The sequence below is a fragment of the Sapajus apella genome, unplaced genomic scaffold, assembly GCF_009761245.1.
Source record: "Sapajus apella isolate SASKATOON/1434 unplaced genomic scaffold, GSC_monkey_1.0 scaffold220, whole genome shotgun sequence".
Classification (NCBI taxonomy): domain Eukaryota; kingdom Metazoa; phylum Chordata; class Mammalia; order Primates; family Cebidae; genus Sapajus; species Sapajus apella.
The window spans coordinates 28928-53654 of NW_022437160.1; the positions used below are offsets into that span (position 1 = coordinate 28928).

General features: G+C 56.0%; 4 protein-coding genes across 4 annotated transcripts; 3 read left to right on the forward strand and 1 right to left on the reverse strand.

Moving 5' to 3' along the window:
* On the forward strand, positions 1-3068 carry NTF4 (neurotrophin 4). The gene is made up of 3 exons (XM_032270928.1): positions 1-126; positions 997-1120; positions 2109-3068. Exon 3 carries the CDS (start codon positions 2121-2123, stop codon positions 2751-2753), a length of 633 nt encoding a protein of 210 aa, XP_032126819.1. The 5' UTR covers positions 1-126; positions 997-1120; positions 2109-2120; the 3' UTR covers positions 2754-3068.
* A 2201-nt stretch (positions 3069-5269) lies between these two features.
* Positions 5270-8161, forward strand: LOC116544516. Its single transcript, XM_032270959.1, has 5 exons — positions 5270-5513; positions 5676-5876; positions 5976-6137; positions 6729-6856; positions 7800-8161. The coding sequence occupies exons 1-5, from the start codon at positions 5358-5360 to the stop codon at positions 8146-8148; spliced, it is 996 nt and encodes a 331-aa protein (XP_032126850.1). The 5' UTR covers positions 5270-5357; the 3' UTR covers positions 8149-8161.
* A 22-nt stretch (positions 8162-8183) lies between these two features.
* Positions 8184-10096, forward strand: LOC116544520 (choriogonadotropin subunit beta-like). Its single transcript, XM_032270965.1, has 3 exons — positions 8184-8678; positions 9387-9554; positions 9771-10096. The coding sequence occupies exons 1-3, from the start codon at positions 8664-8666 to the stop codon at positions 10077-10079; spliced, it is 492 nt and encodes a 163-aa protein (XP_032126856.1). The 5' UTR covers positions 8184-8663; the 3' UTR covers positions 10080-10096.
* Positions 10097-10147: 51 nt separating this feature from the next.
* On the reverse strand, positions 10148-23719 carry RUVBL2 (RuvB like AAA ATPase 2). Its single transcript, XM_032270953.1, has 13 exons — positions 23626-23719; positions 22525-22666; positions 19274-19403; positions 19053-19119; positions 17238-17344; positions 17056-17149; positions 16511-16634; positions 16028-16122; positions 15811-15929; positions 12072-12191; positions 11551-11680; positions 10391-10505; positions 10148-10260 (listed from the first exon to the last, which is right to left on the reverse strand). The coding sequence occupies exons 2-13, from the start codon at positions 22652-22654 to the stop codon at positions 10235-10237; spliced, it is 1257 nt and encodes a 418-aa protein (XP_032126844.1). The 5' UTR covers positions 22655-22666; positions 23626-23719; the 3' UTR covers positions 10148-10234.
* Positions 23720-24727: the final 1008 nt, after the last annotated feature.

Sequence of the window (24727 nt, forward strand, 5' to 3'; positions counted from 1 at the left end):
CCGGGCCCTGCCGAGCGAGAGCGGAGAGGAGCCGGCGGGCCAGCGGGCGTCCCTGCAGCCAGCGAGCAGGAGGAGGAGCTGCTGCCGAGCCGAGGGCAGCCGGGGGAGCCGAGGAGGGCGCCCCAGGTAAGAGCTCCGCGCCTCCTCCCGCGGGATTCCGGCGTCCAGGTCGCCCTGCCCTCGGGTGGGGAGGGACGGGGGCGGGGCCGACGGGGGCGGGGCTTGGCGGAGGAAACTGAGGCAGGAGGGGAAGTGTCCCAGAGATGCAGCCGGCTTCCCCCAAGGGGTCTCAGGAGTCCAGACCCCCAACCCAAATCTGGAGGATGAAGAACTCGGAGTCCGCATTTCCTAGTACCCGAGAAGGAGAAGCCTGAATTCCAGAACTCCTGGGTCTGAGTGGAGGGCGCTGGGAGCCTGGACTCCTCCTGGGTCTGAGGGAAGAGGGCGCTGGGGACCTGAACTCCTGGGTCTGAAGGTGGAGGCCCGGGATCTGCACTCCTGAGTCTGAGGGAGAAGGCGGTCCTTCTTGGGTCAGCCTGCGCGCCTTTCACTCCCCACCCTTCCCCTTTCCCTACCGAGGAGCCAGGGCAGGCAGCCACTCCAGGTATGTGCAGAAGTCTTGGGCGGGCCCTGGCCTGTCCTGTGAGGAGGGAACATTCCAGGAAGCAGCTTGGGGACCCAGGGCTTCTTGAGTGTGGGCCCTCAGGGACCCGGGTGTCCAGGACAGTTCCGCCCCATCTGGGAGATGAATGGGCTGGGGGGATGTAATGTCTTCTAGCTTCCTTCATCCACTGCCTCTCCCCTCCCCTCCCTCCATCTGCTTCCCATCCCAGCCAGGAGCCATCACCTGGTTAGAAAAGGGGCCTCTGGAAAGGGGGCGGGGCCTTGACTCTTGGGTACCCTGCGCTTGAAAAGGAATTCTGGGAAGAGGCTTTTCAGGGACCCCGCCCCTTCCCCACCTGCCTCTATAACCTGTCTGTTCTTTTCTTCTCCTAGGTGGTTGCCCCCTCCCTCTCCTGAGATGTCAGGAAGGAGGGGGCCACCGGTGTCCTCCACAGGGGCCCCCCGGAGTCTGGGGGCTCCCAGCCCCACAGCTTGGAGGTGGAGGAGGTGTTGACAGGTCTGGTCACCATGGCTGTTTCCCAGTCTTCTACACAGCACCCTTTCCCAGAGCCACAGGCTTCCAGAATGATGCAGAGAAATTGCAATGTCCATGCCTCTACCCAGCTCTGACCCAGTGCCAGGTCAATTTCACACACAGGGAAACTGACGCCTGCCTCAGACGGGCAGGATTTTACCTCCTTAGTAGCAGTTTTGAGGTGAACTGGGGTCTTCCTAGGATTCCAGATTGTGGCCTTTCTCAACATTTTGGAATGTGTCCAAGACGTGGCAGCTTCAGTCTGTAGTCCCAGCTACTCAGGAGCCGCAGCAGCAGGATTGCTTGAGCCCAGGAGTTCAAGTCCAGCGGGGAACCATAAAGAGGCCTCATCTTAAAAAAATTTGTTTGGGGCCAGGCGCAGTGGCTCCAGCGCTTTGGGAGCCCAAGGCAGGAGGATTGCCTGAGGCAGGGAGTTCGAGACCAGTCTGGCCAACGTGGTGAAATCCTGTTTGTACTAAAAATACAAAAATTAGCTGGGCATGGTGTTGGGCACCTGTAATCCCAGCTACTCAGGATGCTGAGGCAGGAGTGCAGTGGTGCAATCTCTGCTCACTGCAATGTCTGCCTCTGAGATTCAAGTGATTCTCCTGCTTCAGCCTTCCGAAGCACGCCCAGCTAATTTTTGTATTTTTAGTAGAGATGGGGTTTCACCATGTTGGCCAGGCCGGTCTCGAACTCCTGACCTCAATTGATCCACCCACCTCAGCCTCCCAAAATGCTGATATTACAGGCGTGAGCCACAGCACCTGGCCAGTAGTAGTTGAATATTAATTATTAATCTACAAGTTGGGCATTACACAAGTCCTAGATATAGGGTCCTTCAAACATCTGGAACAATGGCTTCCCCACAGTCCAAGCAGGCAAGCCTCCCCTGGGGTTCCCAACTTCTGTCCCCACTGACGTTTTTTACCTCCTTCTCTAATCCCAGCCTCCCTCTGTCTGTCTCCAGGTGCTCCAAGAGATGCTCCTTCTGCCCCCATGCTCCCTCCCCATCCTCTTCCTCTCCCTCCTCCCCAGTATGCCAATGGAGTCCCAACCCCCACCCTCGACATTGCCCCCTTTCCTGGCCCCGGAGTGGGACCTTCTGTCTCCCCGAGTGGTCCTGTCTAGGGGTGCCCCTGCTGGGCCCCCTCTGCTCTTGCTGCTGGAGGCTGGGGCCTTTGGGGAGTCAACAGGCACCCCGGCCAACCGCAGCCGGCGTGGGGTGAGCGAAACTGCACCAGCGAGTCGTCGGGGAGAGCTGGCCGTGTGTGATGCAGTCAGTGGCTGGGTGACAGACCGTCGGACGGCTGTGGACCTGCGTGGGCGTGAGGTGGAGGTGTTGGGCGAGGTGCCTGCAGCTGGTGGCAGTCCCCTCCGCCAGTACTTCTTTGAAACCCGCTGCAAGGCTGATAGCGCTGAGGAAGGTGGCCCGGGGGTGGGTGGAGGGGGCTGCCGAGGTGTGGATCGGAGGCACTGGGTGTCTGAGTGCAAGGCCAAGCAGTCCTATGTGCGTGCATTGACTGCTGATGCCCAGGGCCGTGTGGGCTGGCGATGGATTCGAATTGACACTGCCTGTGTCTGCACTCTCCTCAGCCGGACTGGCCGGGCCTGAGGCCCATGCCCAGGAAATGGTCAGGCAGGAAAAGATCAGAGTTGAATGCTGAGAGACCTCAGGGGTGGCCCAGCTGCTCCAAGGACTCCAGTTTGGGAACTCATCAAATGATCACAAAATCGCAAGTCTCTGATTTTGAGCTCAATCTGTGTAGGATGGGTGAAACCACATGGGGTTTTGAAGGATGAATAGGAGTTCTCCCAGAGGACCTTGAGGGCAATAATGATGATGGTGATAATAATATCAGCCAATATTTACTGAGTGTTTACTGTTTCTTAGTCCTAATACATAACTCCTCAGATCAACTCTCATGGATTTGATCATTGGTGGCCCTTGGGGTTAAGTTGCTGACTACTCAGTCTCAGAGGACACCACCTTGCTCATCCTGGAGAGGGGGAGGGGACATTTCAAGATGTGGGTCGGGGAGGATAGAACCTGGAACATGCAAGCAGCTGGCCAGGGGACCTTGAGAATATGATCCACAGAAGGCCTTCAGGGATCTGGGGTTCAAATGGGAAATCTTACTTGGTGAGAGAACACGGGGGCTGGCTTAGAATATTCTGTTTTGAGGTAATGAGCCACCCATCCCAAGGGGAGTACAAGCAAGGTTGAATGAGAAGTGATCAGGATGCTGGAGAATACAGCCCCGGGCAGGGAGCTGGAATCAGGTTTTTACCCCTTTTCCCTGTCCCAACCTTTACCCTACATTGGGAAAGAAATAGATCTCAAAATTGTCCAGCCTGATGGCCATGCGCACCATGGCTCACGCCTGTAATCCCAGCACTTTGGGAGGCTGAGGTGGGTCCTGACTTGAGGTCAGGAGTTCGAGACCAGCCTGGCCAACATGGTGAAACCCCATCTCTACTAAAATTATTTTTAAAAATTGGCTGGGCATGGTGGCAGGCAGAAGCTACCCAGAAGGCTGAGGCAGGAGAATCGCTTGAACCCGGGAGGCAGAGGTTGCAGTGAGACAAGGGCATGCCATTGCACTCCAGCCTGGGCAAAAACAGCAAAATTCCATCTCAAAAAAAAAAAAAAATTGTCCAGCTTGAGTGGGACATGAGGTTCTAACTGGTCTGCCCCCTGGCTAGGATCAGGGGCCACTGGGCATTGGCAGCCTTTGAGCGGGTCCAGCAAAATCCAACAGAAGGGGCCCCAGAATCCTCAGTGGGGGAGGAGGGATCAGTAAGATTCTGGGCCTGGCTGCAGAAGGTAGCCTCAGTTTTCCTGGTCTGACGAATGGGCTGGTGGGATGAGATAATGGGGCTCGAGGAGGCAGAAGCCTTGGCCAAAAGCTCTTTTTTTTTTTTTGAGCCAGCGTCTTGCTCTGTCGCCCAGGCTGGAGTGCAGTGATGCGATCTTGCGATCTGAGCTCACTGAATCGTTCACCTCCCAGGTCAAGCAATTCTCCTGCCTTAGTTGGGATTACAGGGGTGTGCCACCATGCCTGGCTAATTTTTGTATTTTTTTGGTAGAGGCAGGGTTTTGCCATGTTGGCCGGGCTGGTCTCAAAACTGCTGACCTCAAGTGATCTGCCTGCCTCAGCCTCCCAAAGTGCTGGGATTACAGGCGTGAGCCACTGCACACAATGACCAAAAGCTCTTTATAGTGAAGAAGTGACAAGGGAAGCCAGGGACAGACCACATGCCCCACGTGTTGCCAACACACACACACACACACACACACACACACACTCTCTCTCTCTCTCTCTCTCTCTCTCTCTTTCTCTCAGGTCCAGCATCCAGCTTTGAACAAAGGACATAGGCATCCCCTCCCCCGATCTACACGGACCAGGCCCCGGGGTGGGGTGGGGCCTGGCTGCCTCGGTTTCTACATCTTTTCCTTTTCCATCTGTGATTTTGCTCTTTTTTGCCACCTTCATCTCTGCCTAACTCCCAGTGTCTCTGCCTCTGGATTAGTATTAATAGCTTTCTTTCCATCATAGTCAGTTTCTTCCTCACTGTCTCTCCTTCTTTCTTGTTGTATTTCTTTCTCACTCATCAAAGCTCTTTCCACACACCCCTCTTTTTTGCTATGTCCCTGTGCACTTCTCCGTGGGTCTCTCCATCTTTGCCCACCCTGCCTTCCCAGGTGGAAGTTTTCAACCAAATCAAAGGCAGGCAGGAGAGCCGACGCCAGCCTGACTCCTTCAGCACGTGCGGGGAGGGTGGGGGAGCCCCAGGATGTCTGGAAATCGTTACCTCGAGGTGGGTAGGCCTGGCAGAGGGAGGAAGCAGCACGGAGCATCTGAACCCTGGAGGAGAGGGAGGGGGTGTTTCTCATGGATGCCCGGATGTGCTGGGTGCAGTGCAGGGGTCTCTGTCCCTCTTTCTGGGTCTCTTGTCTCCTCCACCCCCTGGGTCTTTGAAATTCTGAACTCCTTCCCCTTCTGCCCTCCTCGCCTTGAGTCTCCATCTCCCTCCCCGTGTTGTTCTGTGGCCCTCCTGGGGTCCCAGTCCCTCGTCTCTGGGTCTCTTTCTCACTCTTCCCATCCACATGCCTGCAGGCCCTTCATTGGCTGGGTTCAGGGTGAGCGGGTTCTGTCACCCGGGGCAACAGCAACAACAAGCCAGCTCCTGCTTGGCTCCGGGATGGGGTGGAACCATGGCCAGTGGCACCCGGGCTCCGTGCTGTGGCCCCCCGTGGCCTCCCATCTCTGCCACCGAGGTGCCTGGATCCGGGCCCAACTGGAATCTCACCAGCAGCTGGGTTGCCCACCGCATCATCCCACCCGCGCCCTTCCCCCCGCCGACGGTGCAGGTGCGCGGACTCTAGGCTGAAGCCCTGCGGGGCCTGAGGACCTAGAAAGCTGGGTGCTGAGTAAAGGGGATTGGGGACCAACTGGAAGAGGTCAGAGTTTGGGGTGGAGGGTGACACGGACTCCTGAGCCTTCCTAGCTGATGCGCAGCACCTTCTCTCCAGTCCACGGTCGCGGACCCTCTACCCCCGGCTGCAAAGCAGGATTCGCGCATCTGGGCTTTTGACGAGGTCCTCAGCAGATGGGAGACAACCTCTGGCTCGGCCTACGTGCCCAAGACCCATGGCGGGCCCTGCGCCCAACCCAGAGCCCCAGAGCCTGCAGACCCCACGCGGACTGTGGGGATCAAGGATTTAGGAGAAAAGGTAAGGTTTGGGGGGTGCCGGAGTCCGCAGGGGATAGGCAGGAGGCTGCATTTCAGTCCCCTGCGCCTTCACTTGGGTCTCCTGCTCACCTCTCTGCAGCTCAGACACCGCGGCTGGCGCCTCCCACTGACCACAAAGTACCAGAGCAGCGAGACGAAGGCGCAGTACACGGGCTATCCCGGCCGGGACCCACGCGCCCCGGAATACGTCGGGCTCCAGCCCCCGCAGCTCGCAGACCATCACCGAGGGGGGCCTTCCCAGGTGGCTGGATGAAGGCCTGCGCCGGCGAGACGGGGCGGAGCTTGGGGAACCTGGGGCGGGGCCAGAAGGAATCACGGCTTTGGGGCGTGGCCTCGAGGCGGGGCCAGAAGGACCAGTGAGCTGGAAACTCGCCTTCTGGTCTCCGAAACTCTGGCGAAGCTAGGCGGTGGGCTGTGGATGGGGACGAGACTAGAATATTCTGAGACGGGGTCGGGTGGGAGTTGGGAGAGGTAACGTGGAGTTTTTGCCCCAGATGCGGCTCAGCTCCAGTGGCCACACCAAGAAAGCTTGGGGCCGGGGGCGGAACCAGGGAGGTTTATTTGGTGGCTGGGGGGATGGGTTTGAGTTCCTTGACCAGCAGGACGTGTTTGGATTTGGGGAGATGAGGCTGGGAAGGGCGGGTTTGAGGAAGAAAGCTTTAGTGACCTGGCGTGGGTGGCAGGAAGGGCTCTGCCTCTGGGGCAGTCTGCGAGGGCTGGGGCCGGCAGGGCTGTCCGGGCAGAAAGAGAGGAATTCTGAACCCGGGACCCAGGTCTTGGAACGAGATACAAACTCTGTCTTGGGTATGCCTCCTTCCCCAATCTTCCTCAGGCTCTAATTCCCTGGACGAAGAACCCTGAGCTGTCTGGCTGGCCTTTCATTGTATCCGACCGGGGCGTCCTGGCCCGCCGGCAGCTCTATCTGACCACCTCGGCGCGGGACTTTCGGTTTTATCCCAAGTAAGCCAGGCCTTCGCTAGACACCGTCTCCGGCACAGCCCCCGCCTAGACCAGTGCACGCCAAGCCCCTGGTGTGGCTCCCATTCTCTGACTCGGTAGCCTCAGCCTCGACTCCTGCACCAGCAAGAACCAAAATTCAGGCCCCAGCCCCTCTTTTTTTTTTTTTTTTTTTCGAGACGGAGTCTCCCTCTGTCACCTGGGCTGGAGTGCAGCGGCTGGATCCCGGCTCACTGCAACTTCCATCTCCCGGATTCAAGCGATTCTCCTGCCTCAGTCTCCCGAGTACCTGGGACTACAGGCGCGCGCCACCACGCCTGGCTAATTTTTGTATTTTTAGTAGAGATGGGGTTTCACCACATTGGCCAGGATGATCTCGAACTCCTGACCTCGTGATCCGCCCGCCTCGGCCTCCGTACTGAGATTACAGGCGTGAGCCAAGGCGCCTGGCCAACTTTTTGTATTTTTAGTAGAGACGGGGGTTTCACCGTGTTAACCAGGATAGTCTCGATCTCCTGACCTCGTGATCCGCCCGCCTCAGCCTCCCAAAGCGGAGGGATTACAGGCGTAAGCCACCGCGCCCGGCCGCCCCTCTCTCTTTTAGCAGCCGGGAGTCTTTAATGTCAACTCTCAGGAACCGCGGTAGGGACAGAGGGGATTCTGCATCAGAGGGCAGGGCCTCCTTCGGTACTTGAGCCCCAGACACTCCTTCCCAAGGAAGCGAAAGCCCCCGTTTCCTTCCCTAGGATGGGAAAGCTCATTTTCCAGGACCTTAAGTTACCTCGAGGACCCAGGAACCCAGGCTACACGTGCCCGGCCCCGTCCTTCCTAAGGGGTCCTAGCCTCGAAATGCAGGAGTCTGTGTGCAGACTCCTTAGGTCCCGGCGTCTGAACCTCGTCCCCAAGGATCTAGCTGTATCCTTACCGTCCTGCTATGCTCCCACAGGAAGGAGCTGTCGGGATACCCCCGCAAAGACTCCCTGACCTACTGGAGCTTCGAAGAGATGCCCCAGGTCTCGGGGCACGGACCGCAGCAGCCACCCCGACCGCCACGGGTCCGCGTGCCCCGCGCCCGCCCGGTGACTCTGGCCGTGCCGCACCGCGGGGCCTTGTCTCTGGCTCAGGAGTCCTACAGTCTCCCGCTGCACCCGCTCCGCCCGCTCGACCGCTTCTGCCTGCTGGAGGCGCCCTGGAGCGGCCCCCACTGGAAACCCCTGCCGGGCATCCACAGCGTGCCGAAAGCCTACAGCGCCGAGAACTCCAGCTACGGCAGCTTAAAGCCGGCGCTGGTGTGAGCTGGCCCGGCAAGCCCCGCCCCGGACACGCCCCCTGGACAGAGGGGCGGAGCCGACCCGGGAAGACCCGGATCCGGGCTCGCTGGGTGGGGCCGAGCTCGGGAGCTCCGCCCACTACACGGGGTCTCGACCGAGCCTGGGTCACACTCACTATCGGCAATGTGCGGGCGGGACTAGCCCAGACACGCCCCGCGGCTTCGTGGGGAGGGGGCTAAGTCCAGAAAATGTTCATGCAGGCTGTGGCCCCGCGGGCAGGACACGCCCCCTGCGGGTGTTTTAAATAATGAGTTAAATAACCTGAACCACGCTCATTTCTGGGCATCCTGGCTTGAGAGTGGTGTGGGAGAAGGTTCCTAAGGGAGAAGTGGGGCTCGGGCTGAATCCCTCGTTGGTGAGTATCTGGGTCCAGGGGCTCCCCTCGCAGCAGTCTCGCGGAGGCCCTGTTGGACACCGAACAGGTGTAGAAGCTACACCGAAGCGGCGGCGCTCCTGAGAATCTGGACTGCGGCGCAGGAATGGCTCTGGTGAAGGTGGGTTGACGATTCAGTCTAGCACCTTTCTTGGGTCACGGCCTCCTCCTGGCTTCCCCGCCCCAGGAAGAGACAGGGCGAGGCCTTTCTGTACCCTACTTCCTGTGCCTCCAACGCCGACTCGACTGAGTCTCTGAGGTCACTTCACCGTGGTCTCCGCCTCACCCCTGGCGCTGGAGCGCTCCACTGAGCCACTGCTGCGTCTCCCTGGCCTTGTCTGCCTCCCGCCCCCGGGGGGATTAGTATCCAGGTTACCCCAGGATGCTACCACCACCTGGTGGCCTTGTCGCCCCCACAACCCCGAGGTATAAAGCCAGGTACACGAGGCAGGGGAGGAACCAAGGATGGAGATGCTCCAGGTAAGACTGCAGGGCCCCTGGGTACCTTCCACCTCCCTCCAGGCCATCACTGGCATGAAGAGGGGCAGAGTCGTGTGAGCTGGGGAAGGAGGCCTTTTTCTGGAGGTGTGTGACCCCGCAGTAAGCTTCAGGTGGAGAAGTCCCTGAGGGTGGGGAACTGAAATGTTAGGACATCTCAGGTCCTCTGGGCTGTGGGGTGGGCTTTGGAAGGCAGGTGTCTGGGTGGCAGGTCCTGAATAAGACATGCCAGGCAGGGTCCCTGGGTGCTTGAGGGTGGTGTACCCCTGGGGATGGGCCAAGGCTTAGGGCTTCAGTCTCAGGCCAGGCTGAAGCACCGGTCTTGTCCCAGGGGCTGCTGCTGTGTCTGCTGCTGAGCACAGGTGGGGCATGGGCATCCAAGGAGCCACTTCTGCCGCTGTGCCGCCCCACCAATGTCATGCTGGCTGTTGAGAAGGAGGGCTGCCCCGTGTGCACTGCCTTCAACACCACCATCTGTGCTGGCTACTGCCACAGCATGGTGAGCTGCCTGGGACCAGGGGCAGGTGCTGCCACTTCAGGGTGGGGCCCGCAGAGGCAGTGGGGAAGGGTGTCTGGCTCTCTGGGCAGGGGCTGGAGGGCAGGAACAGAGGACTTCCTGGACATCTGAGTCTGGGACCTGCGGAGGGAGCTGGGGTGCTCAGCTGAGGTGCTGGCCCCCAGACACATGCCCACTTCTCCACCCACATGGCCTCAGATGCGGGTGGTGCCGACTATGCCGGCCTTACCCCAGTCGGTGTGCAACTACAATTCGCTGCGCTTCACCTCCGTCCGGCTCCCTGGCTGTCTGCCCGGCGTGGATCCGGTGGTCTACTTGCCCATGGCTGTCAGCTGTCACTGTGGACTCTGCCGCCGAAAATATTCTGACTGCGGGAGTTTCAGGAACGAGTCCCTGGGCTGTTACCACCCTACCCTCCAGGACGCTTCCTCTAAGGACCCTCCCAGCAACCTTACAAGTCCATCCCAACTCCTGCAGCCAGCAGACACTCCATTAGTCCCACAATAAAGGCTTCTCAATCCGCACTCTGGTTGTGTCTTTCTCTGGAATCAGGGCAACCACACACACACACAGGGTGGGTCCAGCTTCAAAACAACTTTATACAAAGTCACAGTGTCAGAACTCTGGTAGAAAACAGGATGGGGACGGGGGTGACATCCGGCTCAGGAGGTATCCATGGTCTCGCCTTCTATAGGGAGAAAGAAGGCCAGATGGTCAGTGTGGCCCAGAGGGCAGGGCCTGAGCCTTCTAGGCCGAGCTCCCTCTTCCTCCCTCTGGGGGTCGCACTGGCAGTGCAGGTACGGGGTGGGGACGCTTACTGAGCTCATTGAAGAGGAAGGCGTCCTGGTACTCCTTCATGTACTGTGTGGAGCGGGACTCGTCCAGGAAGAGTGAGTAGACTCGCTTGACGTCGTCCACCTGCACCTCTGTGCCCTAGAGGGGGGCAAGTCCTCAGTGGGGATCCTCCTCGTGAGGCCCACAGCACAGACCCCAGCCTGTGCCGCCTCCAGCCCCAGGCAGTAGCGGGTAGCAGGTGAGGGAAGGCATTCGGGGCCAGACTGCCTGTGTTAAAATCCTGCCTGGCTATCCACTGGGTGTGGGCCCAGCCTCTTCATTCCTCAGTTTTTTTCTTTTTTGAGATGGAGTCTTGAATCATGCCCAGGCTGGAGTGCAGTGGAACCATCTTGGCTTACTGCAACCTCCACCTCCCAGATTCAAGCAATTCTCCTGCCTCGGCCTCCTGAGTAGCTGGGACTACAGGCACATGCAACCAGACCTGGCTAATTTTTTGTATTTTTAGTAGAGACAGGGTATCATCGCATTAGCCAGGCTGGTCTGGAACTCTAGACCTCAAGATTTGCCTGCCTTGGCCTCCCAAAGTGCTGGGATTACAGGCATGAGCCACCACCACGCCCGGCCTCCTCTGTTTCTTTATTTGTAAGATGGACCTAACAGCATCTACTTACAGTCAACAGAGATTTAAATGAGCACCTACTTTTTTTTTTTGACATGAAGTTTTGCTCTTATTGCCCAGGCTAGAGTGCAATGGCACGATCTCACTGAACCCTCCGCCTCCCTGGTTCAAGTGATTCTCCTGCCTCAGCCCCTCGAGTAGCTGGGATTATAGGCACATGCCACCACCCACACGGCCTCCAGGCTAATTTTTTGTATTTTCAGGAGAGACGGGGTTTCTCCATGTTGGCCAGGCTAGTCTTGAATTCCTGACCTCAGGTGATGCGCCCGCCTTGGCCTCCCAAATTGCTGGGATTACAGGCATGAGCCATTGCACCTGGTCTTACTGAGCACCTACAATAGGCTAGGCCAGGTGATGCAGAAATCAACCTGAGGAATGAAAATTCCCTGCCCCTGAAAATGTACATTCTAGGATGAAACACGGAACCCCCTGGAAGCCCTTGAAATAGTGCATCACTCGCTCCCGCCGGCCATCTGGCCCTGCTGGCGAATTCGGCCGGCTGACCTTGCGTTTCCGGCACACCAGGCTGGCAGCGGTGATGAGCTGGATGGCATAGCGCAGTGACGTCTCCAGCCCGATGCGGGTCAGCACTGTGTAGGCGTCCTCACTCATCTCCACATCTTCCTCCTCACACCTGCAGGCAGTGGGGGTGGGATGGCTTAGCCAGGCCTGGTCTCTGACTACAACAGGAGTGGCCGAAGCCACCCTCTGGCCCTTCCCCCCTGGGAATATGTGGTGCCTGCATCTTAGAATCACAGAATGCTGAGGCTGGGAGAGCTATGGAGACAGGGGCTGCGCTGGAACCTAGGGCTCCTGACCCCACCCAGAGTGCTGACCCCCACACCAGTCACAGCATCTCACCTCCCTTCCACACAGTGGCACCTGCCCTCAAATTGGTGGCCATTTGGCCCTCTCTCTTGCAGGCCCAGCAACCATGCCACCCCCCAGACCTCAGTGTCAGCATTTGTCCCACAGGGTGGCCCCCAGCCCTCCCTCTCAGGCACACGGCCTGGTCCTGCCCGCACCGGATGCGGAGGATCTGCTTCGTGTCTTTCTCGCTGTAGGGGGAGGTGGAGACGATGAGCAGCCGGTCCAGCAGGTCAATGGGGATGCCATGGGGGCTCTGGTAGCTGGTGCCCCGGATCCTGTGGATGAGGCAGAAAGAGGGGCTGTCAGGGTGATGTTCCCTCTTCATTCCCTCTGCTGGAAACACTCCCACCTCACACCACCACTCACTCACTGGGCCAAACACCACTTAACCTTTAGCTCGTGCCTCCTGTCACCTGATGACATCACCCTCTGATGGCGAAGCCTTCCACAACGGTGTCAGCACCCCCAACGGCACTCTTCCACAGAGCCGGGCTGCTTTAAGCTAGATCTCTGCCTCCAGGATTACTGGATCGAGCCCTCAACTCCTGTGCTGGACGTAAAGCTCCACAAAGGAGGGGACTGCACGTGTCTTGTTCCCTGCTGCAGTGGGGCCAGCCCAGGGCTGGTGCCAGGGGATACAGCTAGGTCTCCTTATTCACAGTAGTGAAGTTCCAGAAAGTCACCATGAACACACCAACTAGCCAATCCTGAAGCATCGCTCCTAGTGGAGCACAGTGTTAAGCTCTCAAGCCCCTAGTCACAACATTTTCATCAACCAATATACATGGAACGTTGGTCTATGTGTGTTTCATTTATGTGTGTTTCTAGTTTTTTCATTTGTTTGTTTTTTGAGACAGAGTCTCGCTCTGTCGCCAGGCTGGAGTGCAGTGGGGCGATCTTGGCTCACCGCAACCTCCGCCGCCCGGGTTCAACCAATCCTCCTGCTTCAGCCTCCTGAGTAGCTGGAACTACAGGCGTGTGCCACCACGCCCAGGTAAATTTTTGTATTTTTAGTAAAGGCAGGGTTTCACCATGTTGGCCAGGATGGTCTTGATCTCTTGACCTTGTGATCCAACTGCCTTGGCCTCCCAAAGTACTGGGATTACAGGCATGAGCCACCGTGCCCGGCCTCATTTCTGTGTGTCTATTATGTAATATCACTGTTGATTCTCTTTTTTTTTTTTTTTTGAGACGGAGTTTCACTCATGTTACCCAGGCTGGAGTACAATGGCGCGATCTCGGCTCACCGCAACCTCCGCCTCCTGGGTTCAGGCAATTCTCCTGCCTCAGCCTCCTGAGTAGCTGGGATTACAGGCACGCACCACCATGCCCAGCTAATGTTTTTGTATTTTTAGTAGAGACGGGGTTTTACCATGTTGGCCAGGATGGTCTCGATCTCTTGACCTCGTGATCCACCCGCCTCGGCCTCCCAAAGTGCTGGGATTACAGGCTTGAGCCACCGCGCCCGGCCATCACTGTTGATTCTCTAACATGGAGCTCATGCCAACAGCATTCTAACATGGGCTCAGCAAAGTGTCCGCTATTGCCTCTGTCAGGCTAGACAGCAGTTCAGCACGGTGTTCAGGGAACACTTCACACAGCAAAATCACCAACAAATGGCCCTAAAAAAGTTAAAAAGAAAAAAAAGGCACAAAAAACTGACAACACTTTGGGAGGCTGAGGCAAGCAGATCACTTGAGCCCAGGAGTTTGAGACTAGCCTGGGCAACATGGTGAAACCCCACCTCTACAAAACATACAAAAGCAACAGCAAAATAATAGGCCGGGCGCAGTGACTCACGCCTGTAATCCCAGTACTGCGGGACGCGGAGGTGGGCGGATCACATGAGGTCAGGAGTTCAACACCAGCTTGGTTAATACGGTGAGACCCCATCTCTACTAAAAACAGAAAAATTAGCCGGGCATGGTGGCGGGTACCTGTAATCCCAGCTACTCAGCAGGCTGAGGCAGGACAATTGCTTGAATCCAAAAGGCAGAGGTTGCAGTGAGCCGAGATCGCGCCACTGCACTCCAGCCTGGGCAACAGAGCGAGACTCTGCCTCAAAACAAAAACAAAAACAAAAACAAAACAAAAACAAAGATTAGCCAGGCGTAGTGGTGCACACCCATGGTCCCAGCTACTGAGGAGGCTAAGGACAGAGGATTGAGGCCGGGGGTGAGGGGGTGATGTGTCTGTGTGTGTTTGTGTGTGGTGGGCATTGAGGCTGCAATAAGCCATGATCGTGCCACTGCACTCCAGCCTGGGTGACAGAGCACGACCCTGTCTCAAAAACAAAAGCGACAAACGTAACACTCAACAGAATACAACGAGGACACTTACTTATGACATGAGAGCTAAAGGGAGCGGACAGCCTGGCCTCATTCACACTTTTGGGAAAGTAGGTGTCGGGTGGCTTGAATCTGTTGCCCGAAAGCAGGGCAGATATTTATTTGGGGATTAGAAATGAATCTTAGCAAGCGAACAGGTTCTCAAATGCGGAGTCTGCTAACACTCAGGGCTGCTCGTTGCTGCCGTCTCTGCATAGGAGGTGCCCTGGGCAGTCCCCAGGCCTGACCTGCAGCTGCTTCAAGCACCCCATCCGCCCTGGGGGTCTCTTCCAGTGCCCTGCTACCCAGAGACCAAGTTTGGACCTTGCCACCTTCTAGACGACCTGTGACCTGAGCAAGCCACTGGGCCTCACTGTCCTGCCCTGTAAAATGGGTCAAAGGTGATACTTACCTTCTGAGCTTCTGAGGATCCAAGGAGTTAAAAAGAGCCAAACCCAGAGCCAGGCACAGCGGCCCACCATCCTCTGTAGGATGCCTACTTCTTCCGTTTTTTTTTTTTTTTCCTTGAGACAAGAGTCTTGTCCTGTCTCCCAGGCTACAGTGCAATGGCGTAATCTTGGCTCACTACAACCTCCACCTCCCGGGTTCAGGTGATTATCCTGCCTCAGCCTCCAGAGTAGCTGGGATTACAGGTACATGCCATCATGCCTGGCTAATGTTTTGTATCTTTAGAAGAGATGGGGTTTCACTATGTTGGCCAGGATGGTCTGGAACTCTTGACCTCATGAGCTGTCCACCTCAGCCTCCAAAAGTGCTCGGATCCCAGGTGTGAGCCACGGCGCCCGGCCCGCTTCTTCCCTTTTGTGATGCACGCCCCAACCGCCCGGTTTCTGGGCCCATGGCTGCAGTGCTGGGGCTGACAGTCCTTAGCCTTCCTCAACAACAGGCACAGCCCTGAACCCGAGCAGTGCCAGGCAATGGGATGTGGGTGGAAATGCAGGGTGCAGCCTGTGGATTGCAGCCTATGAGGGCTACCCGCCCTCCAGATCCCCCTCTTCCTGTGGGCCAAAATGTGGACGAGGTGGAGAAGAGAGAGCCAGCGGGGACCACACACATGGGGGAGCAGAGGTTCCCAGGCTTCAGCAGAGCTCTTGACCCTCTGTGTCACGGGAATCTGCCCACGGCATTCTTACGCCAAACACAGCACTAAGAGTTCTGTTGATGTAGTTGGGTCGAAGTGACCGAACCATCGTAGTAGTTTATGTTGTGTCTAACAGATGTCGCTGTGCTTCCCTCAAGATTAAAAAACAATCCCATAGTACTCCTGTGAGTTTCCCGAGCACCCTGGGGTGCCTCAGCATGCAGTTTGGAAACTGCAGGCTTTGGGGCTGAAGGAGCAGAAAGACAGGAGACAGGAAGAACTCAGTCTCTGGGCTTCCTCGGGGAGCATGGCTGCCTCCTGCCTGCCTTGTTTAAGGGAAGGGCGCACACTGAAGTCACGGGTCCCTCTCTGACCCAGGTCACCACACGCTCCCTGTTGACCTTCTGGCTGCCCCTGCTGCCCAGAGCATCCCATTTTCCCCAGAGGCCCCTGGCGCTGGCTCACCGTGTGATGCCGCGGTTGGTAGCCATGATCAGGACAGGCGCCATGTCGCTCTCCAGGGCGCGGTTGAGGAAGGAGAAGCTCTCAATGTCCAGCATGTGGACCTCGTCGATGAATAGCACCTGGGATTGGGGCATGTGTGAGAGTCGTCACCTGTGCCCCTGCTTCCCCAGTCCACCCCCACCCCACCACCTGCCCCGGCAACGTCCTGGGTCCTCACCCCAGGGATGATCTCCGCCTTGCCCTCCTCACGCCACTCGGCCACCTTGGCATTGATCTGCTCTCGAACTTCTGACTTGATCTCCCCTGTGTCACCTATGGGAGGTACAGGTTGCATCAGGGAAGTCAGAGAGGCAGGCTCCAGGGCCGGAATGTGGCTGAGACAGAGAAGGACAGATGCCAGGGATGGATGAGGGAGAGCAAAGCAAGGAGGGGCGAGAAGCCTGAAATGTCCCCAGAGAGGAGGAACAGAGGCAGAGGAAACAGGAGAGAGGGCAGGGCCACACTCCCATCACAGCACCACGGAGGGGCTCGGACAGCAACAGTGGGGGCAGGAGGAAGCGGACTCACAGGTGGAGAAGAGAGGCAGCCACGGGCCTGAGTTACAGGAAAGGCCGTGGAGCGAGTGGGCCCCATTCGGAGCTCAGGGACAGGGGACCTGAGGGAGGCTGCCAGGCCTTGGGTAGGGCAGGCGGGGGCTCACCTGAGAAGAGCGCCAGGAAGCCCTGGGTGCGAGAGTTGATGACGTCGATCTCGTGCAGGGACACGGTGTGCACCACCTCCTTGCGTTTCTGGAGCTCCCCATCTGGGCACTGCACGAACTTGGTCTATGGGGCAGACGTGGGTAAAGCAGGGAGGAGACAAGAACAGGGAAAGGCATGAAGGAGCCCTAAAGGCCTCTGTCTGGGGGAGACTAGAGCTCTGGGAAATGGAGCTGGGAGGCCAGACGGGGCCATCTGGAAACCCTAGGCCCAGGAGGCAGTCAGGTCTAGGGGTGTTCCCGAGTGCTGAGGGTCATGGGTGCTCCCGGAGGACCTCAGAAGCCACAGGTAACATGGGGTGATGCGAAACTATAGTGCCAGGCTGAGGGATCCCAGCCATCCTAGGGTTACAGAGAAGACCCAGGAGTACCAGGGGCAAAGAGTCAGGGTGACAGGAAGATGCAGACCCAGGGGTCACGGGGGTGATGGAGGAGATGAAAACACCGAGTGCTGGGGGCGGGGAGGGTTCCTGGGAGTCCCTGCACACCTGGGAGCCCATAGCATCGTAGTCTCGGGCGCGGGTGAAGGAGCGGCCCAGCTTGGAGATCTTGCCTGTCGCCTTGTCGATGGTGATCACATCCCTACGGGGGATGGGGGGTGGGGTAAGGAAAGGAACGAGCCCGAGCTCCCCCATCCTCCCTGGCCACCTGGCACAGCCCGACTGCTCACCCGGCCTGGACCTTGTCCTTGGTCAGGGACTCAATCATCTTGGTGCCCAGGTCGTAGATGGTCTCCATCTCTGTCGTCTTGAGGGTCAGTTTGCCCACTTTGGACCCCTGAGAGTGGAGAAAGTCAGGGAAGAGGCTAAGAGAGGGCCCTGATGTTGTCCCAATGCCCCCAATGTTCACAAGCTTCTCGCCCTGCTCTGGCCTCTGCTTACACAGCTTCAAAATGGGCACGATGCAAGGGAGCTCTTGGGGGGAGGGACACGGTGTGCTCACCAGCCTGACGTGGTGAAGGCTCGGTGGTGAACATGTATGTCACAGCTGACCATACTGGACACTTAGAACGTGTGCAGCTTTCTGTGTATCAATTAAAACTCAAATTTGTTTTTTTTTTTTTTTTGCGATAGAGTCTTGCTCTGCCACCCAGGCTGGAGTGCAATGGCGTGATCTTAGCTCACTGTAACCCCCGTCTCCCAGGCTCAAGCGATTCTCCTGCCTCAGCCTCCCAAGTAGCTGGGATTACAGTCGTGTGCCACCAAGCCTGGCTAATTGTTTTGTATTTTTTTTTTTTTTTTTTTTTTGAGACGGAGTTTCACTCATGTTACCCAGGCTGGAGTGCAATGGCGCGATCTCGGCTCACCGCAACCTCCGCCTCCTGGGTTCAGGCAATTCTCCTGCCTCAGCCTCCTGAGTAGCTGGGATTACAGGCACGCACCACCATGCCCAGCTAATTTTTTGTATTTTTGGTAGAGACGGGGTTTCACCATGTTGACCAGGATGGTCTCGATCTCTTGACCTCGTGATCCACCCGCCTCGGCCTCCCAAAGTGCTGGGATTACAGGCTTGAGCCACCGCGCCCGGCCTGTATTTTTTTTTAATTAGATTTTTTTTTGGGGGGATGGAGTTTCGCTCTTGTTGCCCAGGCTAGAGTGCAATGGCACAATCTCGGCTCAATGCAACCTCTACCTCCTGGGTTCAAGCAATTCTCCTGCCTCAGCCTCCTGAGTAGCTGGGATTACAGTCTCCTGCCACCATGCCCAACTAATCTTTTGTATTTTTAGTACAAACAGGATTTCACCATGTTGGCCAGGCTGGTCTCGATCTCCTGACCTAAAGTGATCCGCCTGCTTTGGCCTCCCAAAGTGCTGGGATTACAGGCGTGAGCCACTATCCCTGGCCAAAACTCAATAAAGCTCTTAATAAAAAACAGTAAACAAACAAAATGCCTAAAAAATAAAGCCTATTAAAAGCATAGCCCTGAGGTCTCACAAAATGGCCAAAGGTCACACTTTGACAATCCTATTTTATTTTATTATTTATTTATTTATTCATTTCTTCTTTTTGCTCTTCAGGGTTGGAGATTCCTTTTTCAGGGTGACATTCCTATTTTATACCCAAATAAAAGGTGTTTCGTTGATAACAAAATCAGAAAACACAGCTAAGCAAAAAGGAGAAAACAGAAATTGTAAAGAAAAAACAAAAGGCTGAGTGTGGCGGCTCACGTCTGTAATCCTAGCACTTTAGGAGGACGAGGTGGGCAGATCACAAGGTCAGGAGTTCAAGCCTGGCCAACATGGTGAAACCCCATCTCTACAAAAAATACAAAAATTTCACCACCTCAGTTTCTATTGCTAAGAATGTCCTTCATAAGGGACAAGCCATTGCCAACTTAACTGATCCCCTACTATAGGCATGTACATGGTTCCTGTCTGCTGCTAGAACCTTCCATGGGGTTCTGACTTCAATGCAGACCTGGCATCTCCTCTCTCAACCCCTGGCTCTGGAGGTGGCCTCAGCAGGGGCAGATTCACAGACTCACCGTCCCTGTTGCCGGCCGATCAATCTGGATCTCCACCACCTCCCCTTCGATGATCTCCGTCTCCTCCCTAGCCAGAGAGCAGATCTGAGGAGACAGCCTGAGGCCTGAGCCCTCACAAATCATAACCTCCCCCCAGCTCTGGGACAAAGGACAAGCCGCTCAGGGCCCAGGAGTTGCCCCCAGGCTCTGGGGATGGCGTCAGCCTCTCATCACTTGCTTACTTGATACGAACGCCAATAGACCGCCGGAAGGCCTGCGTCAGTGCCTCGGTCTTGCTCATCTCCAGGGAGAAGATTTCACTGCCGGCAATGGCCGTGAACGGCGTGTCCGGGCCCAGGGCCTGCGCCATGCCTGGGGAGGGGGCAGTCTGAGTAGGTGAAGCCACTCTGGCACCAGGTCCCTGACACCTGCTCTGTGGCAAAGCAGCTCTTCTCCCACTCCAGGAAAAAGGTTTCAGTGCCATCCGACCTGTAAAACCTTGACTGCGAGCTGAGGAGAGCCCTGGTAAGGGCAACTGGAGAAAGGGGTCCAGTCACGAGGTCGACAGACAGACAGTGAGAAGCCAGGGAGGGCAGGTTTCTCCGGCAGGCTGGGCTTAGAATCCCACATTGCCCAGAGGGTTCACCCTAGAGCCTCGCCACACCTCAGTCTACCAGCCTCTACCAGTTGTTTAGCCTCAGAGCTGGGCGATGGGTAGCAGGGACGAAGCCAAGGGGCCGACACCATCGTTACAGGTGACGACGGAGGCAGACTGCCTCGGTTCAGGTCCCAACACCTGGTGCACCTGGCGCCGTGTGATCCCGAGAGATCTTGACTGCTCCCTGAGCCTCAGTTTCCCCCTGTGTCTAATGGGGATGACAGCAGGTACTGCCATGGGATGATACCCTGCTTAGGAGTGACTGTGGGCTGGCAGGCACTGATGCTCAGCTTAACATAGTCACACGGCCTGAAACTGTCACAGGGCAGGGCGTGCTACCACCTGTGGCCTGGGGTGGCTGGCAGCAAGCAGGGCTGTCTCCAGCAACGGCCCTAAGCCTCAAGGCTCTGTCAGTGCGGAGCACGTCCTCACAGACAGGCTGGTGCCATGCCCTCCTGCTCAGCGTCAAACAGGAACTCTTCCTGGTCCCCTTTGTGGCCGCACAATGGCCCCGAACACGGAACTCAGCAAGTATCTATGGAGGACCCAGTGGACGAGCACTGCCCATGCCACCTGGGGACACCTTGGGTCCTCTCTGCCTCTTTCATTAGACCAAGGAGCATCCCCAGGGCAAGGCTGGCCTCACCCCTGCCCAGCACAGGGTTTGGCCTGCAGGAGGCTTTGCCCAGGAGGCCAAAACACAAGAAGAGGAAGGGCAAGGCCAGGCACGGTGGCTCACTCCTGTAATCCCAGCACTTTGGGAGGCCGAGGCGGGTGGATCACCTAAGGTCAGGAATTCAGGATGAGCCTAGCCAACATGGTGAAATCCCGACTCTACTAAAAATACAAATATTAGCTGGGCATGGCAGCACACATCTGTAATCCCAGCTACTTGGGAGTCTGAGGCAGGAGGATCACTTGAACCCAGGAGGCGGAGGTAGCAGTGAGCAAAGACCATGCCACTGCACTCCAGCCTGGGCAACAGAGCGAAACTGTCTCAAAAAACAAAACAAAAATGCCGGGTACCATGGCCCACTTTGGGAGGCCGAGGCAGGCAGATCACAAGGTCAAGAGATCAAGACCATCCTGGCCAACATGGTGAAACCCTGTCTCTACTAAAAATATAAAAATTAGCCAAGCGTGGTGGCGTGTGCCTGTGGTCCCAGCTGCTCAGGAGGCTGAGGCAGGTGAATCACTTGAACCTGGGAGGTGGAGGTTGCAGTGAGCCGAGATTACGCCACTACACTCCAGCCTGATGAAAAAGCAAGACTCTGTCTCTAAATAAATAAATAAGAAGAGGAAAGGAGAAAGGATGGAGGGATATGGGGAGGGAAGGCACTGTGTGTGCCACATTCTGGGCCTAGACATGCTGCCCCCAGTGTCTGCCCCAGAGCCTCTTGGGCATCCCACTAGGATTAGCTCAGGTATCCGCTTTTCTGGAAGCCTCTCCCGACAAACGCCACCACATGCTCTGTTTTCCTACCGAGGTCAGGAGCCTCCTCTGTCCCGTGCTACCTCCACTGTAACACATGTCGCCTTGGAAGGGATCGTGTCCATGACTGCCTCCTCCAGGTCAGGAGCTCTTTGAAGTCAGGTCTTGATCTAACTCATCTATGGGTACCCAGTGTCCAGTCCGAGGCCTGACCCCCAGGGCACCCCAGAAGACATTGCTTTACCTTCACTGAAGACCCACCTGGTTGTTATTCTGATTCTCCCTGCCTGGCCCCAGCCTAAGCACAGAGTTGGGAGAGAGTGGGGAGAGGTGGGTTAGGAAAAGCTTCAGTGAGGCAGAGGTGCTCAAGTAGTTGGTTTGGAAGGACAAATAGGTGTTCAACACGGAAGATGAGGAACAGCTGGGAGTGAAAAGATCATAAACCACTAGTGGATTGCAACAGAGACTGCTGGGTGTCTACTCCATGCCCACCTTCCCCTGCTTCCTTAGTTCCAGAATCCTCATTTGCTTTCCTGTTTTTTAATTTTAATTTTAATTTTTTTTTTTTTGGAGACAGAGTCTTGCTCTGTTGCCCAGGCTGGAGTGCAGTGGTGTGATCTCCGCTCACTGCAACCTTCACCTCCTGGATTCAAGCGATTCTCCCACCTCAGCCTCCCAAGTAGCTGGGATTACAGGCGCCTGCCACCACACCAGGCTAATTTTTGTATTTTCAGTAGAGATAAGGTTTTGCCATGTGAGCCAGGTTGGTCTCGAACTCTTGACCTCAGGTGATCCACCTGCCTCAGCCTCCCAAAGTGCTGGGGTTAGAGGCATGAGCCACCACACCCAGCCTAATTTTTAAATTTTTACAACAACCTCTTGTCCAACAGAAGAATCCTCATTTTCTTAAGGCAAAAATGGTTCAAATTATGAAATCAAAAAGAAATGAAATGTCCCAGCCTCCCTTGAAGCAAAACGTGATCATGAGATTCGGTTCTAGTCAATGAGATACAAACAGAAGCATGGAAGATTTCCAAGGTGACTGGTTAAAGGAAGCCGACTCGAGAGAGTTTACCCTCATGGCAATTCCCCTTTCTTCCTGCTGCCTGGATTATGGTGGGAAGGCTGGAGCTTAGGCAGCCCTCTTGGACACAACATCCTCTTGACACTGGAACCAAGTGCAGAGGATGATGAGGCAGGAAGATGGAAGACTTCCTGGGACTGCTTAGTAAGCTCCAAATGGCCTACCTCTAGATTCTTCCATGGAAGAGAATGAAGCCTGAGTGTTTAAGCCACTGCCATTTCGGGTTATCTGTTAAATGCGGGTGATCCTGACCCTGACTTACACAGGAGAGGTTATCAAGCAGAGACCACGAGAGTTCTGGCCCTGGGAGGTTTCTTACCCATAGCGATGGCTGTCTTTCCTGTGCCCGGCTGGCCAGCAATAAGGACTGCCCGCCCAGCAATCTTCCCTTCCCGGATCATCTCCAGCACCACGCCTGCTGCCCGCCGTGCCGCCAGCTGACCCACCATGCCCTGGGAAGCCTGTGGGTGGGACGCAGCACATGAGGTGACTTCCTGCTGGGCTACACACCATTTCTACCACATCTTGGCTAGTGAGATGGAAGCAGTCATTACTAGCTGGGACTTCCAGGAAAAGCCAAAACAGCTTTCTCTGTTTTTTTTTTTTTTTTTTTTTTTTGAGACAGGGTCTCACTCTGTCATCCAGGCTGAAGTACAGTGGTACGATCGTACAATCACGGCTCACTGCAGCCTCAACCTCTAGGGATCAAAAGATCCTCTGACTTCAGCCTCCTGAGTAGCTGGGACCACAAGTGTGCGCCACCATGTCCAGCTAATTTTTAAAATTTTTTATAGAGACGGGGTCTCACCATGTTGCCCAGGCTGGCCTCAAACTCCTAGGCTCAAGCGATCTTCCCGCCTCAGCCTCCCAAAGTGTTGGGATCACAAGTGTGACCACTGCACGAAGCCTAATTGTTTTTAAGGTGGCAAAACAATGGCTATCCAATCCCAATTCTTTATTTTTTTTCTTTGAGATGGAGTCTCGCTCTGTCACCCAGGCTGGAGTACAGTGGCACGATCTCGGCTCACTGCAGCCTCCACCTCCCAGGTTCAAGTGATTCTCCTGCCTCAGCCTCCCGAGTAGTTGGGATTACAGGCATGCACCACCACATCTGGCTAATTTTTGTATTTTTAGTAAAGATGGGGTTTCTCCATGTTGGCCAGGCTGGTCTCGAACTCTGACCTCAGGTGAACCGCCTGCCTCGGCCTCCCAAAGTGCTGGGATTACAGGCATAAGCCACAGTGCCCAGCCTATCCAATTCTTTAGTACCAAGAAAACCCACGTGTGGCTGAAGTTTATGGATATGCAGCCAAAGGTCTGGAAGACCGTAACACAGTCCCCACACTCCCCAGGGCCCTGGGTACCCACTACCCAAGACCTTCGTGGAGAGGCCCTCACACCCCAGCCTCCTCTGCTGTACCTGCCGAGGCTCCAAGGCATCGTCCAGCCCCAGCCCCCGGATGTGGGAGTGAGCACCTGTATGCAGGGAGAGAACAGAGACTCAGTTAGCCAGCTTGCTGCACGTGTGGCCTGACATCTCTGAGCCCTGGTTTCCTTTTTGGTCAAAGGGGTGGGTGGGAGTAGAGAGTAGGGGCTTGGGGAAATGAAAGGGCACAGGGAAGGATTTCCCAAGTTGCCACCTCACTAAGAAGACGGCTGAACGTGCTAAATGCTCAGTGAACTGGAGTTGCTCTGAGGATGCATCCTAGTTAAACAAAAGTCACTGAGACCTGATTAAGCACATAATTGTACTAAGAACTAACCACAGGGCTAATGATCACAATTACTTTGTGTTTATGGCTTACACAGCACACACAGGTTCTCATTTCATTCCTTATGACCCTGCAAGACAAGAGCCCTGGCCAGGGCTGGGCGTGGTGGCTCAGGCCTGTAATCCCATCCCAGCACTTTGGGAGGCTGAGGCGGGTGGATCACCGGAGGCTAGGAGTTCTAGACCATCCTAGCCAACATGGTAAAACCACATCTTAAGTAAAAATACAAAAATTAGCTAGGTGTGGTGGCAGGTGACTATAATCTCAGGTACTCGGTGGGGGGGGCGGCCTGAGGTATGAGAATTGCTTGAACCTGGAAGGTGGAGGCTGCAGTAAGCTGAGACTGTGCCATTGAATTCCAGCCTGGGTGACAGAGCGAGACCCTGTCTCGAAAAAGCCAAACGAAACAAAAGCCCTGTCTGCTGTCACCCTGAAAGCACTTCTGGGTATCACTGGCAACAGTCCCAGCCCCCATTGATATGAACAAGGAAGGAGCTCTGAGAGGTTAGGCCTCATGCCCCAGCCACACAGCCAGCGAGAGGTGAAGATGAGATTCCAATGCTTTCCAAAAGATGAGGGTTGAACGAACCTCAGCCTGCAGGCCAGCCACCTGTTTCTGTAAATAAAAATTTTTTTTAAATTTTTTGATTTGTTTTATTAATTTTTTTTTTCTTCTTTTTTGAGACGGGGTTTCACCATGTTGGTCAGACTGGTCTTGAACTCCTGACCTCAGGTAATCCACCCGTCTCA